Source organism: Podarcis filfolensis (assembly GCF_964270895.1).
Source record: "Podarcis filfolensis genome assembly, chromosome: 14".
Classification (NCBI taxonomy): Eukaryota; Metazoa; Chordata; class Lepidosauria; order Squamata; family Lacertidae; genus Podarcis; species Podarcis filfolensis.
The window spans coordinates 8,226,912-8,241,520 of NC_139616.1; the positions used below are offsets into that span (position 1 = coordinate 8,226,912).

Sequence of the window (14,609 nt, forward strand, 5' to 3'; positions counted from 1 at the left end):
CCTTCTTGGATTTGTGGCACCCGGAACTGGACACAGGACTCCAGGTGTGGTCTGACCAAGATGGGATAGATAGATACTATGTAATTCCCTTGATCTGGATACTAGACTTCTGTTGATTAGACCCCTAGAACCTTTTCACATGCACTACTGTCAAGCCAAGGGACACGGGTGGCGCTGTGGGTTAAACCACAGAGCCTAGGACTTGCCGATCAGAAGGTCGGCGGTTCGAATCCCTGCGACGGGGTGAGCTCCCGTTGCTCGGTCCCTGCTCCTGCCAACCTAGCAGTTCGAAAACACGTCAAAGTGCAAGTAGATAAATAGGTACCACTCCGGCGGGAAGGTATACGGCGTTTCCGTGCGCTGCTCTGGTTCGCCAGAAGCGGCTTAGTCATGCTGGCCACATGACCAGGAAGCTGTACGCCGGCTCCCTCGGCCAATAAAGCAAGATGAGCGCCGCAACCCCAGAGTCGGCCACGACTGGACCTAATGGTCAGGGGTCCTTTTACCTTTACCTTACTGTCAAGCCAGGATTTCCTCGTCCTATATTTGTGCATCTGATTTTTCCTTTGTAAGTGTATATAACCTTTGTCCCGACTGAAATTCATTTTGTTAGTTTGGGCCTCAGTTCTCCATTCTGTTAAGGTGGTCTTGAATCCTCTCCCAGTTTGATGCCACATTACAACGTTTGGGCAAATTGCAAGCTTTAAATTAAATAAAAATAAGACCAAGCTGTTAGTTAAAAATTTACCAGAACCAGACAAAACAGAACTATATCAGACCATAGAAATAGAGATTCATAAGAAAGTTAAATATCTAGGAATTTGGCTTACAACCAAGAATATTAATATTTCCAAAGACAATTATGAAAAGATTTGGAACAAAATAAAAAGGAATCTAGAGATATGGTGTAGAATGAATTTATCATCATTAGGAAGAATTGCAGCAATTAAGATGAACACATTGCGAAAAATGTTGTTTTGGTTTCAGTCAATACAAAAAAGCATTGCACCGTAAACATCCATAGAACTAGTGTGATATTGTTGTTGTTTAGTCGTTTAGTCATGTCCGACTCTTCGTGACCCCATGGACCAGAGCACGCCAGGCACTCCTGTCTTCCACTGCCTCCCGCAGTTTGGTCAAACTCATGCTGGTAGCTTCGAGAACACTATCCAACCATCTCGTCCTCTGTCGTCCCCTTCTCCTTGTGCCCTCCATCTTTCCCAACATCAGGGTCTTTTCCAGGGAGTCTTCTCTTCTCATGAGGTGGCCAAAGTATTGGAGCCTCAGCTTCAGGATCTGTCCTTCCAGTAAGCACTCAGGGCTGATTTCCTTAAGAATGGATACGTTTGATCTTCTTGCAGTCCATGGGACTCTCAAGAGTCTCCTCCAGCACCAGAATTCAAAAGCATCAATTCTTTGGCGATCAGCCTTCTTTATGGTCCAGCTCTCACTTCCATACATTACTACTGGGAAAACCATAGCTTTAACTATATGGACTTTTGTTTGCAAGGTGATGTCTCTGCTTTTTAAGATGCTGTCTAGGTTTGTCATTGCTTTCTAGTGTGATATAATGGTTATTAAAGCATCAGACTCGGACCTGGGAGACCAGAGTTCATACCCCCACTCACTTATGAAGCTGACTGGGTGTCCTTGGGCTAGTCATTGCCTCTCAGCCTAACCTACCTCACAGGTTTGTCGTGGGGATTACATGAGGAAGGGGGGGACCAGGTAAGACACCTTGAGCACCTTGGAGGAAGAAAGGTGGGCTATAAATGCAACAGATAAACAGATAATAAAATGCACATTAAAACAGTCCCTTCGGTCAGGCACACTGGGCATCCTTTACAAATTGCACAGAACTGGGGGAACATTCCCAGCTGAGTTTCAGCAAGCGGAAGCCTGGCACACAACTTATTGTGAGACAAATGAAGCTCCTCACTGTTTGGATGCTTCCTCCGCAGCCACAATATCCTTTCCGCCCCCCCCCCCCCGAAAAAACCTCCACAGCAAATGGGAGGAAGAGCAGCCCAGCTGCAGCTACTTCCTGAGCTGGTAGATCCTTCCATACTTTTCTGTCTCCAGAGCCCCCAGGAATAGGATGCCTGCAGCTGTTTTCAAAAAGCATTTGCAGCGACAACTTGGGACAGTGGTACTTAATTCATTCCGGAGGTCTGTTCTTAACCTGAAACCTTTCTTAACCTGAGGTACCACTTTAGCTAATGGGGCCTCCTGCCGCCGCGCGATTTCTGTTCTCATCCCGAAGCAAAGTTCTTAACCCGAGGTACTATTTCTGGGTTAGCGTCTGTAACCCGAGGTACCACTGCATTAGACCCATCAAGGTCTGCCAAATAATGGCCAAGTATTTAAAGCACTATTTTAGTAAAACAAGGGGGGTGGGGAGAGAATGACTTTGGGGCTTTAAAAAGCCCAAGTTAGTTAACAGTTAGGTAAAGGTAAAGGGACCATTAGGTCCATTCTTGGCCAACTCTGGGGTTGCGGCGCTCATCTCGCTTTATTGGCAGAGGGAGCCGGTGTACAGGTTCCGGATCATGTGGCCAGCATGACTAAGCTGCTTCTGGCGAACCAGAGCAGCACATGGAAATGCCGTTTACCTTCCCGCCGGAGCGGTACCTATTTATCTACTTGCACTTTGACGTGCTTTTGAACTGCTAGGTTGGCAGGAGCAGGGACCGAGCAATGGGAGCTCACCCCGTTGCGGGGATTCAAACCTCCGTTGGGTGCCCAAACTTTTTTCAAAGAGGGCCAGATTTGATGAAGTGAGCATGTGTGAGGGCCGACCAAAGTTTTACAATTTTACCCCAAAGTTGTTGAGTTTCTGTAAGGATTTAACCCCAAAGTTGTTGAGCACTTTTTTTTTTTTTTGCAACTTTACAGGACATATACTGCCACAGAGGCCTCATTAGACCCCCAAAACGGACTTTGGACATGCCTTATGCCTTATAACTTAACAACATAATGCAAATACAAGATGTAAGTGGGAACATGGTCTAGAGAATGAATCATTCTTTCCATTTATCTCAGAAATTCAGGAAATAGCACGCATGCTTACAAATTCTGAAATGGAATGAAGAAAACAGGCACACCAAAGAAAGTAGTCTGATTTCAAAAAGTAGGCAGGGTTATAGTGCAGGGGAGGGGGAAATGTATTTTATTTAGATCTGGGGGTCTTAGGAGACCATATCAGAAGGTGGTGGCCTCTCCTTCAGAAGGTTCGGTGGCCATCCGTCAGGGACTCCTTAGTTGTGATTCCTGCTTTACAGGGGGTTGGACTAGATGACCTCTGGGTACCTTCCAACTCTTCAGTTCTGCAATTCTATCATTGGTATACTCCGTAAACCATTTAAAAGCCTATTTTGGCATTAATCAGGATAGAAATTCCAATAATAATAATAATAATAATAATAATAATAATAATAATAATAATTTTATTTATACCCCGCCCTCCCCGGCTAGAGCTGGGCTCAGGGCGGCTAGCACCAATAAAATAAAATCACAGTAAAAACATAATAGGGGAAAATGAGAGGGAGGGGAAAAAAAACCAATTTAAAATACAGGTTAAAATGCAATTTAAAATGCAGCCTCATTTTAAAATAGCTGATAAATCAAGACCATAAGGGGAGGGTAACATAAGGGTCAGACCGAGTCCAAACCGAAGGCCAGGTGGAACAGCTCTGTCTTGCAGGCCCTGCGGAAAGATGTCAAGTACTGCAGGGCCCTAGTTTCTTGTGACAGAGCGTTCCACCAATGTGTGCCTACTGGTCTTTTGGCAATCTCTGACACAGCCAACGGGTCTTGGAGATAGAGACTTTGTTTTGTTTCAGAGTCCTTGTTTTGTATAGTAATTCTTGGCACCATCAATGGGGCTGGGGATGCTGCAAGACCACGTCTTCCACCATGCGTGACCATTGGCCCTGCTGGCTGTAGCTGATGTGAGTTAGATCCTGACAGTATCTGGAGGCCCACCGGTTTCCCAGCCCTGCTTTACAGAGAGAAGCTCCCTGCCCCAAAGAGATTCCAGTCTAAAATCCGAAAGGGTCATTGGGATTGCAGAGGGATAAGCAGAGGCAGGATGTGTGATTATTTCAGGGGTGGTGAAGCTGTGACCCTCCATATGCTGTTGGACCACAACTCCTCTCATCCCTGACCATTGGACCTGCTGGCTGGGACCCTGGTGAGCTGGAGTCCAGCTGCATCACAGAGCAACAGGTTCCTCAGGTGTGCTTTGCCCCATCTTCTCTAGAAGTCCCTGAGGGTTGTCAAAAGGAGCCAACTAATCCAGAGATGGAATCGTCTTTTGAGGAGTCGGCATTCATGGCTGATTTTTTTTGTTCCTTTTTTTCTCCTAGGAAGGTGTGAAGATTTGCTCTCCCTAAAATTGCATCCCAGCGCTCCGTCCCGAAGGGAACAAACATTGCAAGAAAGATGTGCTTCCAGTTGTGGATCGCTGGTCTTCTGCTGTCAGCACTGGCTGGTAAGGGGTTGGGATGCTTGTGGGTTTTGCCTCTGCAAGATTCTGTCCTGCATTCAGGGGCCTCTGATTTTCAGGAGTGAGACCCAGACCTTTACACGTATTTCAAAATATTTGCAGGATTTTGCAGGCTGGAAGAGAGGGGAAATTGAGGTTTCCTGACCATGCCCTGCTCTCTTTAGTCTTAGGTTTGTCCGCTGGTTCACAGGTGGCCAGGGATGAGAGAATCTCTCGTCTGAGACCCTGGACAATGGCTGTCAGTCAGAGTAAACAATACAGTGGTACCTTGTTTCTCAAACGCTGAAAACCTGGAAATAAGTGTTCCAGTTTTCAAATGTTTTTCGGAAGCCGAAAGTCTGATGTGGCTGTTTCTGGGGCGCCTGCACCAATCACCTTGGTTTTCAAACATTTCGAAAGTCAAGCAGACTTCCAGAACAGATTAAGTTTGGCACGTTTGTTTTTGCTATTTATTTTGCTTTTTGTTTTTGAGGCTTTTTCGGTTAATTTGTTTTTGTGACTGTGCAGAACCCACTTCAGCTATTGATTGATTGATTGATTGATTGATTGTGTGACTGTGGGAATGGATAAAAGCCCCCCATTCAAACAATGACCATCATCAGTGCAGGTAAGATTTTTTTTTTATTATCATCAACAATACTCTCTTATTTATTTTATAGTGCAGTACACTGATTATTGCTCTCATTTTAATAATCAATGGTCTCATTAGATAGTAAAATTCATGTTAAATTGCTGTTTTAGGGGTTGTTTTTAAAAGTCTGGAACGGATTAATCCATTTTGCATTACTTTCTATGGGAAAGCGCGCCTTGGTTTTGGAACGCTTTGGTTTTGGAACAGACTTCTGGAACGGATTAAGTTTGAGAACCAAGGTACCACTGTACTGGGTTAGGTGGCTCATGAGCCTGATTCAGTGCAAAATAGCTTCATACATTAACTCAGGACTGAGGAACTCCAGGCAAAGGTACTAAGTGTGGTTTGCAGCCTTCTGCACGCAGAGGAGATGCTCTAACCCAGGGGTCAGCAAACTTAACGCGCCTTGGGCCGGTGTCTCCAGCGCCGATTGCGTGGCAGGCCGGTGGGCGGGGGAGCGCATGCCCATACGTGTACGCATATGCTATTTCCGGCGCACTTCCGGGTCGGAGGAGCACCAGAAATAGCTTGTGCGCATGTGCTTGGGCCTCCTCCGATCTGGATGTGCACTGGAAATAACGCTTGCGCATGCACAAATAATGGTTGCGCATGCGCACAAGCTATTTCCAGTGCTCCTCCAACCTGGAAGTGGGCAGCCGCGCAGCGCATCACCGGTAAGAGTGGGCGGTGGCAGTGGGTGGCGGGGGTCACCGCAGGCTGGATAAACGAGTCCCTTGGGCCTTATCTGGCCCGTGGGCCATAGTTTGGGGACCCCTACTCTAACCACTTAGCAACAGCCCATCCCTCATCTCCTCCCTTCCCAGGTTGAAAAGGAATATTACACAGGGTTTTGCATGTAGCTGAACAGAAAGCTCAGAAAGCCAAAGGGGCAGCCCTCCTCTCTGGAGTTTATGCTGGCTTGGGAAACATCTGGAGGCAGAGATTTAGGCGGAGGCAGGAGGGGCCGAGAGCTAGACTTGGCAACATCCCCTGCATGTTCTCTGCTTGTATGCTGGTTTTGACCTTTAAAGCCCTTCACAGCCTAGGACCCTCGTACCTACGAGACCGCCTCTCCCGGTATGCCCCACGGAGGACCTTAAGGTCCATAAATAGCAGCACCCTACAGGTCCCAGGCCCTAAGGAAGTTAGATTAGCCTCAACCAGGGCCAGGGCCTTTTCAGCACTGGCTCCAGCCTGGTGGAACGCTCTGTCTCATGAGACCAGGGCCCTGCGGGATCCGATTTCTTTCCGCAGGGCCTGTAAGACAGAGTTGTTCCACCTGGCCTTTGGCTTGGAGTCAATCTGATTCCCTCTCCCTCTTTCTTTTTTCCTTTCTCCTCCTGTGAAGAGGCTGCATCTTAATGTTTTAATGTTGTATTTTAATCTTGTTTTCTAAGTTGTATTTTAATCAACTTGTTTTTATTATTGGTTGTTAGCCACCCTGAGCCCAGTCTTGGCTGGGGAGGGCGGGGTATAAATAAATTTTATTATTATTATTATTAAAAATCTGGCTTCACTTCGAGTCTCTGAGTCTCCCTTCTGACCTGCTGATGATCCAGCCCTGACGCTCAGGGGTAGATCATCTGCTTTGTATGCATAAGGCACCAAGTCCAATCCCTGGAGATCTCCAGGTAGGGCTGAGGGAGATGGCCTTCCCACAATCCTGGAGAGATGCTGCCAGTCCGTGCAGGCAGCACTGAACCAGGTGGACCAATGGTCTGAGTCAGCAGAAGGCAGTTTCTGATGTTCAGTTAGTTGTATGACTGGGTTTTTATGTAAATTTGGGATCTGTCCGGGATACACACACATGGGAGTAGCTGTACTCTGCAATGAGGTTCAGTCCTCAGATAGAGAACTGTTCCCCATCATTTTCTTTCATGATGCTCAGCGTCTTGATAGACAGTGCACTGCTCAGGTTCCTTTTGCAGCGACTGGATTCATAAAATCAGAGCAAGGGTGACATCTAGTGTGCGAATGGAGGAACTTCCAGTCTCCCTCTCTTCCCGCTACATAATAAGGCGACTGGGGGAAGTCAAACTCGGAATTGCTTAGAAACAATAACAAGCCTGTTTAGTAATAAGCACTGGGCTTCCTTCCTCGCAACCCTGCTCACCAGGCGACCTGAAAGGGTTCCCTGTAATTTCAGATTAATCAATCACTGTTTCTTAGAGAAATATTTCTGTATTTGGGTGTATTTACATAGGCAGTTGCTTCTGAACTTACCACGGTTTTGTTGGAGAACATGCCTCTGCTTTGGGTCACACAGTGCATGATTAAACTATGGAATTAATTATTGCAAGGTGCATTTCTATTTCCAATGCAGCAATATTGGTCTTTTGGCCGTAGTAAGGGCACAGGGATGTGGGTGGCGCTGTGGGTTAAACCACAGAGCCTAGGACTTGTTGATCAGAAGGTCAGCGGTTTGAATCCCCGCAACGGGGTGAGCTCCCATTGCTCGGTCCCTGCTCCTGCCAACCTAGCAGTTCGAAAGCACGTCAAAGTGCAAGTAGATAAATAGGTACCGCTCTGGCGGGAAGGTAAACGGCGTTTCTGTGTGCTGCTCTGGTTCACCAGAAGCAGCTTAGTCATGCTGGCCACATGACCTAGAAGCTGTACGCTGGCTCCCTCGGCCACGAAAGCGAAATGAGCGCCGCAACCCCAGAGTTGGTCACGACTGGACCTAATGGTCAGGGGTCCCTTTTACCTTTACCTTTAAGGGCACAGAGAATCCATTTACATTGTCCAGTTGTCAGATCCCATATAGTGGGTATATAGTTCAAAATAAGAATATCCTATGAAAATTTTAGCTTTTTCACACAGTCATATTTATATAATCCACTACATTCTCCCAAGACTTAGTAAGTGCAGGACATTGTAAAAACCTGTTTTAAAGAATCATTATCCTTATTACATCTCCAATAAAATGCTGTTCTAGACAGTCCTGTTCTATACAAACGTAGCGGAGTCCAATAAATTCTAAAAATTGTTTTTTGTTGTATAAGTTGTAATTTAAGGTCCATTGACACCTTTGCTATAGAAATTAAAACCATCACCCATTGTCTAGTCAATCCTGGTTGACAGGTAAAGTATACATCCTTTGCTCCACCCACTTTTGCCTCCGGCCCTGCCCACTCCCGGCAAGTGGCCCCCAAAAGGTTGCCCAGAAAGAAATGCGTCCCTTGTCCTGAAAAAGGTTCCTAGCCTCTGCTGCAGTGCTCAGATGACATAATTACAGCCATACCTCGAGTTAAAGTAGTTTCAGGTTGAGCATTTTCGGGTTGCCTTCTGCGGCGACCTGGAAGTAATGGAACAGGTTACTTCTGGGTTTTGCCTCTCGCACATGCGCAGATACTTAAAATGACATCACACACATGCGCAGAAGCGGCCAATCGCGACCCGCACACGCGCAGATGCAGGTTGCGTTTTGCTCAGGATGCGAATGGGGCTCCGGAACAGATCCCGTTTGCATCCAGAGGTACCACTGGAGATGGATTCCCAGAAGTTAGCTCTGTTGGTTAGTGCATGGTGCTGATAACGCCAAGATTGCAGGTTCGATCCCCGTATGGGACAGCTGCATGTTCCTACATTGCAGGGGGTTGGACTGGATGACCCTCAGGGTCTCTTCCAAGTGTACAATTCTAGGATTCTAGGTCAGTGTATGGCTTTTAACCGTGATGGCTGAATAGAGACTCTGTGTTCAAAGGTAGAGTCCCACTGAATACCATTTTCTCTGTGTGAGTGTGCATAGCGGTCAGGATGTGATTCCTAGAGCAGGGCTCAGCAAACCTTTTCCGCAGGGGGCTGGTCCACTGTCCCTCAGACTTTGTGGTGGGCTGGACTACCATATTTTTCACTCCATAAGACACACTTTTTTCCTCCTAAAAAGTAAGGGAAATGTGAGCGCGTCTTATGGAGCGAATGGCGCTGCGCAGAGAGGGAGAGCTGTGCAGCGCCCCTTCAGCGAAGCGCCTCTCCTGCCTTCTGCCTTAGCCGCGTGCAGCCTCTTCCGGGCAGGGAGAGCCTTCATCCCACTGCCCTGAAGTGGCTTTGCGCGGCTATCCCAGAAGCCAGAATAGCCAGAGGCTGTCACAGAAGCCAGATCCCTCTTGCTGTTCTGGCTTCTGGGATTCAGAATACTTTTTCTTCTTCTTTTCCTCCTCCAAAAACTAGGTGCGCCTTATGGTCTGGTGCATCTTATAGAGCGAAAAATACTATATTTTGAAAAGAAATCCCACCCCCCACGACTCTTCCCTCCCATCTCCACAGCACCGAATGAGCCCTGGTGGCTGTTTACCTGTGCCTTGCGAGAGGCAGGGGCTGGCGGTGGCGGAGGGACGATGAGTGACGCGAAAGGGCTGGCTCCGGAGAGGAGCTGCTTAAAATGGCACTCAGCCAACTGTGGCTTAACAAAGCCCAGCCCCCTTCCTCCTCTAGGCAGGGCGGGGAGAAGCCAGGAGGAGGGAGGGAAGAGGTGTGTGTTTGGGGGGGGGGAATGGCGCAGCCTGAATGATCAGAATCCCCACACCGATCCACGCAGCGATTCCTGGACTATCCGTGGGCTGGATCCAGAATGCAATTGGGCCGGATCCGGCCCCCGGGCCTTAGTTTGCTGATCCATGTCCTAGAGCAGCGGTTCTCAACCAGTGGGTTCCCAGATGTTGTTGGACTACAACTCCCATCATCCCTGAGCTCTGGCCTTGCTAGGGGGACCCACAGGTTGAGAAAGGCTGTCCTAGAGGAATCTGTTTGCCTCCTATGGGAAATGGGATGGCAGGCTTGGGCAGGCCTTCTGTCTGACCCAGCAAATCTCTTCGTTAGTTTTTGTCCGACGCTGTCCTTTTTCCAGGCTCCCCCTTCATCTGGCACAGAAAAGGGAGGGTAGATCCATGCTGCAAAAGAAACCTCAAGCCTTTCCTTGTTGCTGTCACCCATACTTGATTGATGGAAGGTGGTTGCGGGCTTTGCACCTGCAGTTAATGCTATTGTCAGTGTCTATTTGTCCCCATGCTGATTCGTTTCTTTTTTAATCAGGAAAAAGTTGCAACACCTCCTGTTGGGCAGCAGGGGGCAGCAGTGTTCTGCCGTGGCTCCTGACTCCTTTTGGTCCTAGTGCTGTGTTCTGGAGCCGAGAGGGTCACACCGCTTGCTAATGCCACACATTTCCCCTTTGATTCCTTTCCACTGGATCTATTCCTGTGCACAGAGGGGCTGGAGGGAATCTGCACTGTGTAGGTGGTGTCATATTTAAGGTTAGCCTGGAGGACCACATAGTTCCGTATCAATGCAAGCAGGCCCTGGGCTGCCCAGGTGACCAGACCCCTCTCTTGGCCTCACTGATGTGGTCCAAAGGAACAACAAACCCCTGTGTTGCAAACTTAACACAACAAACAACACAAGCAACATGATGACCAGTATACTAGATAGCACTGCAATTCTTATTGCATAATATACCTGTAATGGTTATAGGGGTTGCTCGTGCGTAAGTTGCCGCCACTCCTGGCTAGGTTGCCTGGTTAAACTTTTTCTGTCTGGACAGCCCTTCACTTCGTGGCTGTTTCAGTCGCTAGCAGAATCCGTCAGTGGGCGTTTCTTGAACCTCTTCCAGCACAAAAGTTATTTGACGCCAAGTCTCTGCCTACTCTCCCTGCGCGGAAGTCTTCTGCACAGGGTGGGTGTGGGTAGCGGAGGACCCGTGCTCTCCCCGCTGGTCTCCGGCGAGGAGTCCTGGAGCCCCCTCGCCGATTCCCCCATCTGCCCCCCTTTATCCCTGGTGTTACGCTGATTTCCTTCCCCAGCCGATGAGCTACCTCTCTCCCTGCTGGGCCCTTCTCCAGCATCGCTTGGGAGCCTTGCCTCCGCCTCTGGCTCCGATGGCAGTTCCCTGACAATACCGTATTTTTTGCTCCATAGGATGCACTTTTTCCCTCTTAAAAACTTAGGGGGAAAGTCTGTCCGTCCTATGGAGCGAATGCAAGGGGGAGGCAGGCAGGAAAAGCCCCCAAGAGCTGCACACAAGCTTCACGCGGGTCTTGCAGGCTTTTCCCCAGGAGGGAGAAGGGACTGCCACTCCCCGACCTGTTTTGGGGGCTGGGCTCCAGGGAAGCTCGGGTTTCCCCTGTCCCAGCCCCACGGCTAAGAAAGAGAAGCCTGAAGCCCCCGGAGCGCAGCATGAACTGCCACTGCACTTTGGGAGTTTCAGGCAGCTATCCGCAAGCCTTCGGAGAGCAGCGGGAGTTCTCGCTGCGCTCAGAAGGCTTACAGATAGTTGCCTGAAGCCTGGAGAGCAGGAGGGGTCGGTGCACACCAATCCTTCTTGCTCTCCAGGCTTCACTTTGCTGGAGAGGTGCTGCACAGTTTTCCCTCTCTGTGCAGCGCCCCTTCAGCGAAGCGAGAGGAGAAATGGAAGGGGCTTTGTTTCTCCTGCTGCTTCGCTGAAGAGGCGCTGAGCAGAGAGGGGGAGAATTTTTTTCTTCCTGTTCTCTCCCTCCTATGGTCCGGTGCGTCCTATAGAGCGAAAAATATGGTACATAATTTAGTACAACAAAAACAAAATGTGTGCACTTGTAAATTCTCTAATATGGTTACATATGCTTATGACTACTGCTCCTTGTGCATTTTTCTAATCTATGGGTTGTGCTGAAGAAGATTCCAGCGAAACAGTCAGATTATTCGGGATCACTGCCCTACATTGTTATTCACTTACTACTTCGGCACTATGAATGCCTAAAAAGTTTTACCGCTTAGCCCACAGGATAGCATCTATTGCTTTGTTTCAGCTATAGACCTATTATACTTCTACGGACTTTCAAAGATTGACAGACGTGTGTTCATTTGATTTCAAATATATTAGAGAATTTACAAGTGTACACATTTTGTTTTTGTTGCCCTAAATTATGTATATTATGCAATAAGAATTGCAGTGCAATCTGGCCATTGTGTTGCTTGTGTTGTTTGTTGTGGTCCAAAGGAAAGCAGAGCAGTACATCTGGCCCCAGCTTGGCTGCAGGAGTTGCTGAGGCACCATCCCACCATCTCAGAGACTCCACTCTGGATTTGTGTAGGTTTTCCTCCATAGCCTTTTCTTCTCCTGAAGATAATCCACGAGGCAGTGAAGGTTTAGGACCAGAGATTTCCTTCTCAATGGGCTCCCTTCCCAGGTTGACGAGCCCCATCTGCCCTTCACTTTCCTCTGCAGGAAGGGGAGAATCTGCCTTCTTGACTGTTGGATTATCCACTGTTGATCTCATCTGCTCCATCCGCCAGGGCATGCCTTCACCTGCAGCAGAATTCCGCAACCCACCAAGAATTTGAGACCCAACAGCTATCCTCACCTAGTTTTGCCATCCAGTCAGAGCCATTTCCTGGGTGTGGCCACTGTCACATGCTTCTGGAAGCCACAGGCAAGAGCTGAGTGCAGGGTGGGGGCCAAAGGTGGACAAACCACCCCAGAAGGAGCACGGCTGGGCTCCTTTGCCCCCCACCCCGCCAAGCGAGGATAGCTGCCCTGCTTCCCAGCTTTGACTTGCTGAGTGAGTGCAAGCTGTGGTTGGCGTCCAACAGCAAACTCTGGTTTGCACAAACCAGGATGCAGCTAATACAGGCAATTCAGCCAAGAGAGGAGGCTGTGAGCAAAAGCACAAGCCTTGTTTTGGACTCACAGCTATCCATGGAGGCGCAGGTCCAGGGCAGCTGTCTACCAGCTCCACCTGGTACGCAGGCTGAGACCCTACCTGCCCGCAGACTGTCTTGCCAGAGTGGTGCATGCTCTATTTATCTCCCACTTGGACTACTGCTATGTGCTCTACGTGGGGCTACCTTTGAAGGTGACTTGGAAACTGCAACTAATCCCGAATTTGGCAGCTAAACTGGTGACTGGGGGCGGCCGCCGAGATCACATAACACTGGTCTTGAAAGACCTACACTGGCTCCCAGTACATTTCCGAGCACAATTCAAAGTGTTGGTGTTGACCTTTAAAGCCCTAGACAGCCTCAAAGACCCAGTATACTTGAAGGAGCGTCTCCGCCCCCATCGTTCTGCCCGGACACTGAGGTCCAGCTCCGAGGGCCTTCTGGCGGTTCCCTCATTGCGAGAAGCAAAGCTACAGGGAACCAGGGAGAGGGCCTTCTCAGTAGTGGCACCCGCCCTGTGGAACGCCCTCCCATCAGATGTCAAAGAGAAAAACAACTACCTGACATTTAGAAGACATCAGAAGGCAGCCCTGTTTTTAATGTGTGACATTTTAATGTATTTTTAATCTTTGTTGGAAGCCGTCCAGAGTGGCTGGGGAAACCCAGCCAAATGGTCGGAGTACAAATAATAAATTATTATTATTATTATTATTATTATTATTATTATTATTATTATTCCAGGGCTTGGTGTTTGTGTAGCCTTCCCTTTTGCTGCCGAAATCTCACTGCTGTGTGCCTTCTCTCCCCGCTTGCCTCCTCGCAACCAGGAGCTGTCGAAATCGTGGTCCCTGACGATCCCGTGGTCACCCTCTTTGGCCGCGACGCGACTTTGTGCTGCTCCTTCTCCCCGGACGCCAACTTCAGCCTGGACGAGCTCAGCCTCATCTGGCAGCTGACGGACACCAAGCGGCTGGTGCACAGCTTTGCGGAAGGCCAGGACCAACTGGCCAACCAAGGGAGGAGCTACACCAACCGCACGGCTCTCTTCTACGACCAGCTGCCCAGGGGCAACGTCTCTCTGCTGCTGCGCCGCGTCCGGATTGCGGATGAGGGAAGCTTCACGTGCTTCGTCAAAGTCCAGGGCTACAGCAGCGCGGCTGTCACGCTGCAGGTGGCAGGTGAGAGGGAGGGCACCAGGGCTCCCCAGGGGCCATCGGCCACCCTCCCTCAGGGAGTCCCTAGGCCAGCGGTTCTCAAGCCTTCCCCCTGGGGACATCCTTTCAGAATAAAAATTTGCTCATGACTCACCAACATTTTGATCGATAAGAAATGCATTGTAAAACAAGCAGAAACAGCCTCTAGCAGTGCTCAGTTTGTAACACAGAACACAACTACTTTATAATATGATCACAGGACATCTAGAAAGTATAAAACCGTACAGCTACATATTCTGCAAATAAAAAATAATAATATTTTGATACTATATTGTGCTATGCCCAGTATACCTGAAGGAGCGTCTCCACCCCCATTGTTCTGCCCAGACACTGAGGACCTCCTACGAGGGCCTTCTGGCAGTTCCCTCACTGCGAGAAGTGAGGTTACAGAGAACCAGGCAGAGGGCCTTCTTGGTGGTGGCGCCTGCCCTGTGGAACACCCTCCCATCAGATGTCAAGGAAATAAGCAACTATCTGACTTTTAGAAGACAACGCTGTTTAGGGAAGTTTTTAATGTTTGATGTCTTATCATGTTTTCAATATTCTGTTGGAAGCCGCCCTGAGTGGCTTGTGAAACCCAGCCAGATGGGCAGGGTATAAATAATAAATTATTACTATGATTATTATG

At 48.8% G+C, this 14,609-nt stretch overlaps 1 protein-coding gene across 2 annotated transcripts in view; it reads left to right on the forward strand.

Moving 5' to 3' along the window:
- The window catches only part of CD276 (CD276 molecule), a 51,869-nt gene that overhangs the window by 15,465 nt on the left and 21,795 nt on the right, over window positions 1-14,609 (forward strand). For both annotated transcript variants that reach the window (XM_083586993.1, XM_083586994.1), the window contains exons 2-3: window positions 4,368-4,492; window positions 13,595-13,945. In XM_083586993.1, coding sequence (XP_083443119.1) covers window positions 4,444-4,492; window positions 13,595-13,945 — 400 coding nt within the window. In that variant the 5' untranslated portion in view covers window positions 4,368-4,443. The remainder of the gene's footprint in view (window positions 1-4,367; window positions 4,493-13,594; window positions 13,946-14,609) is intronic.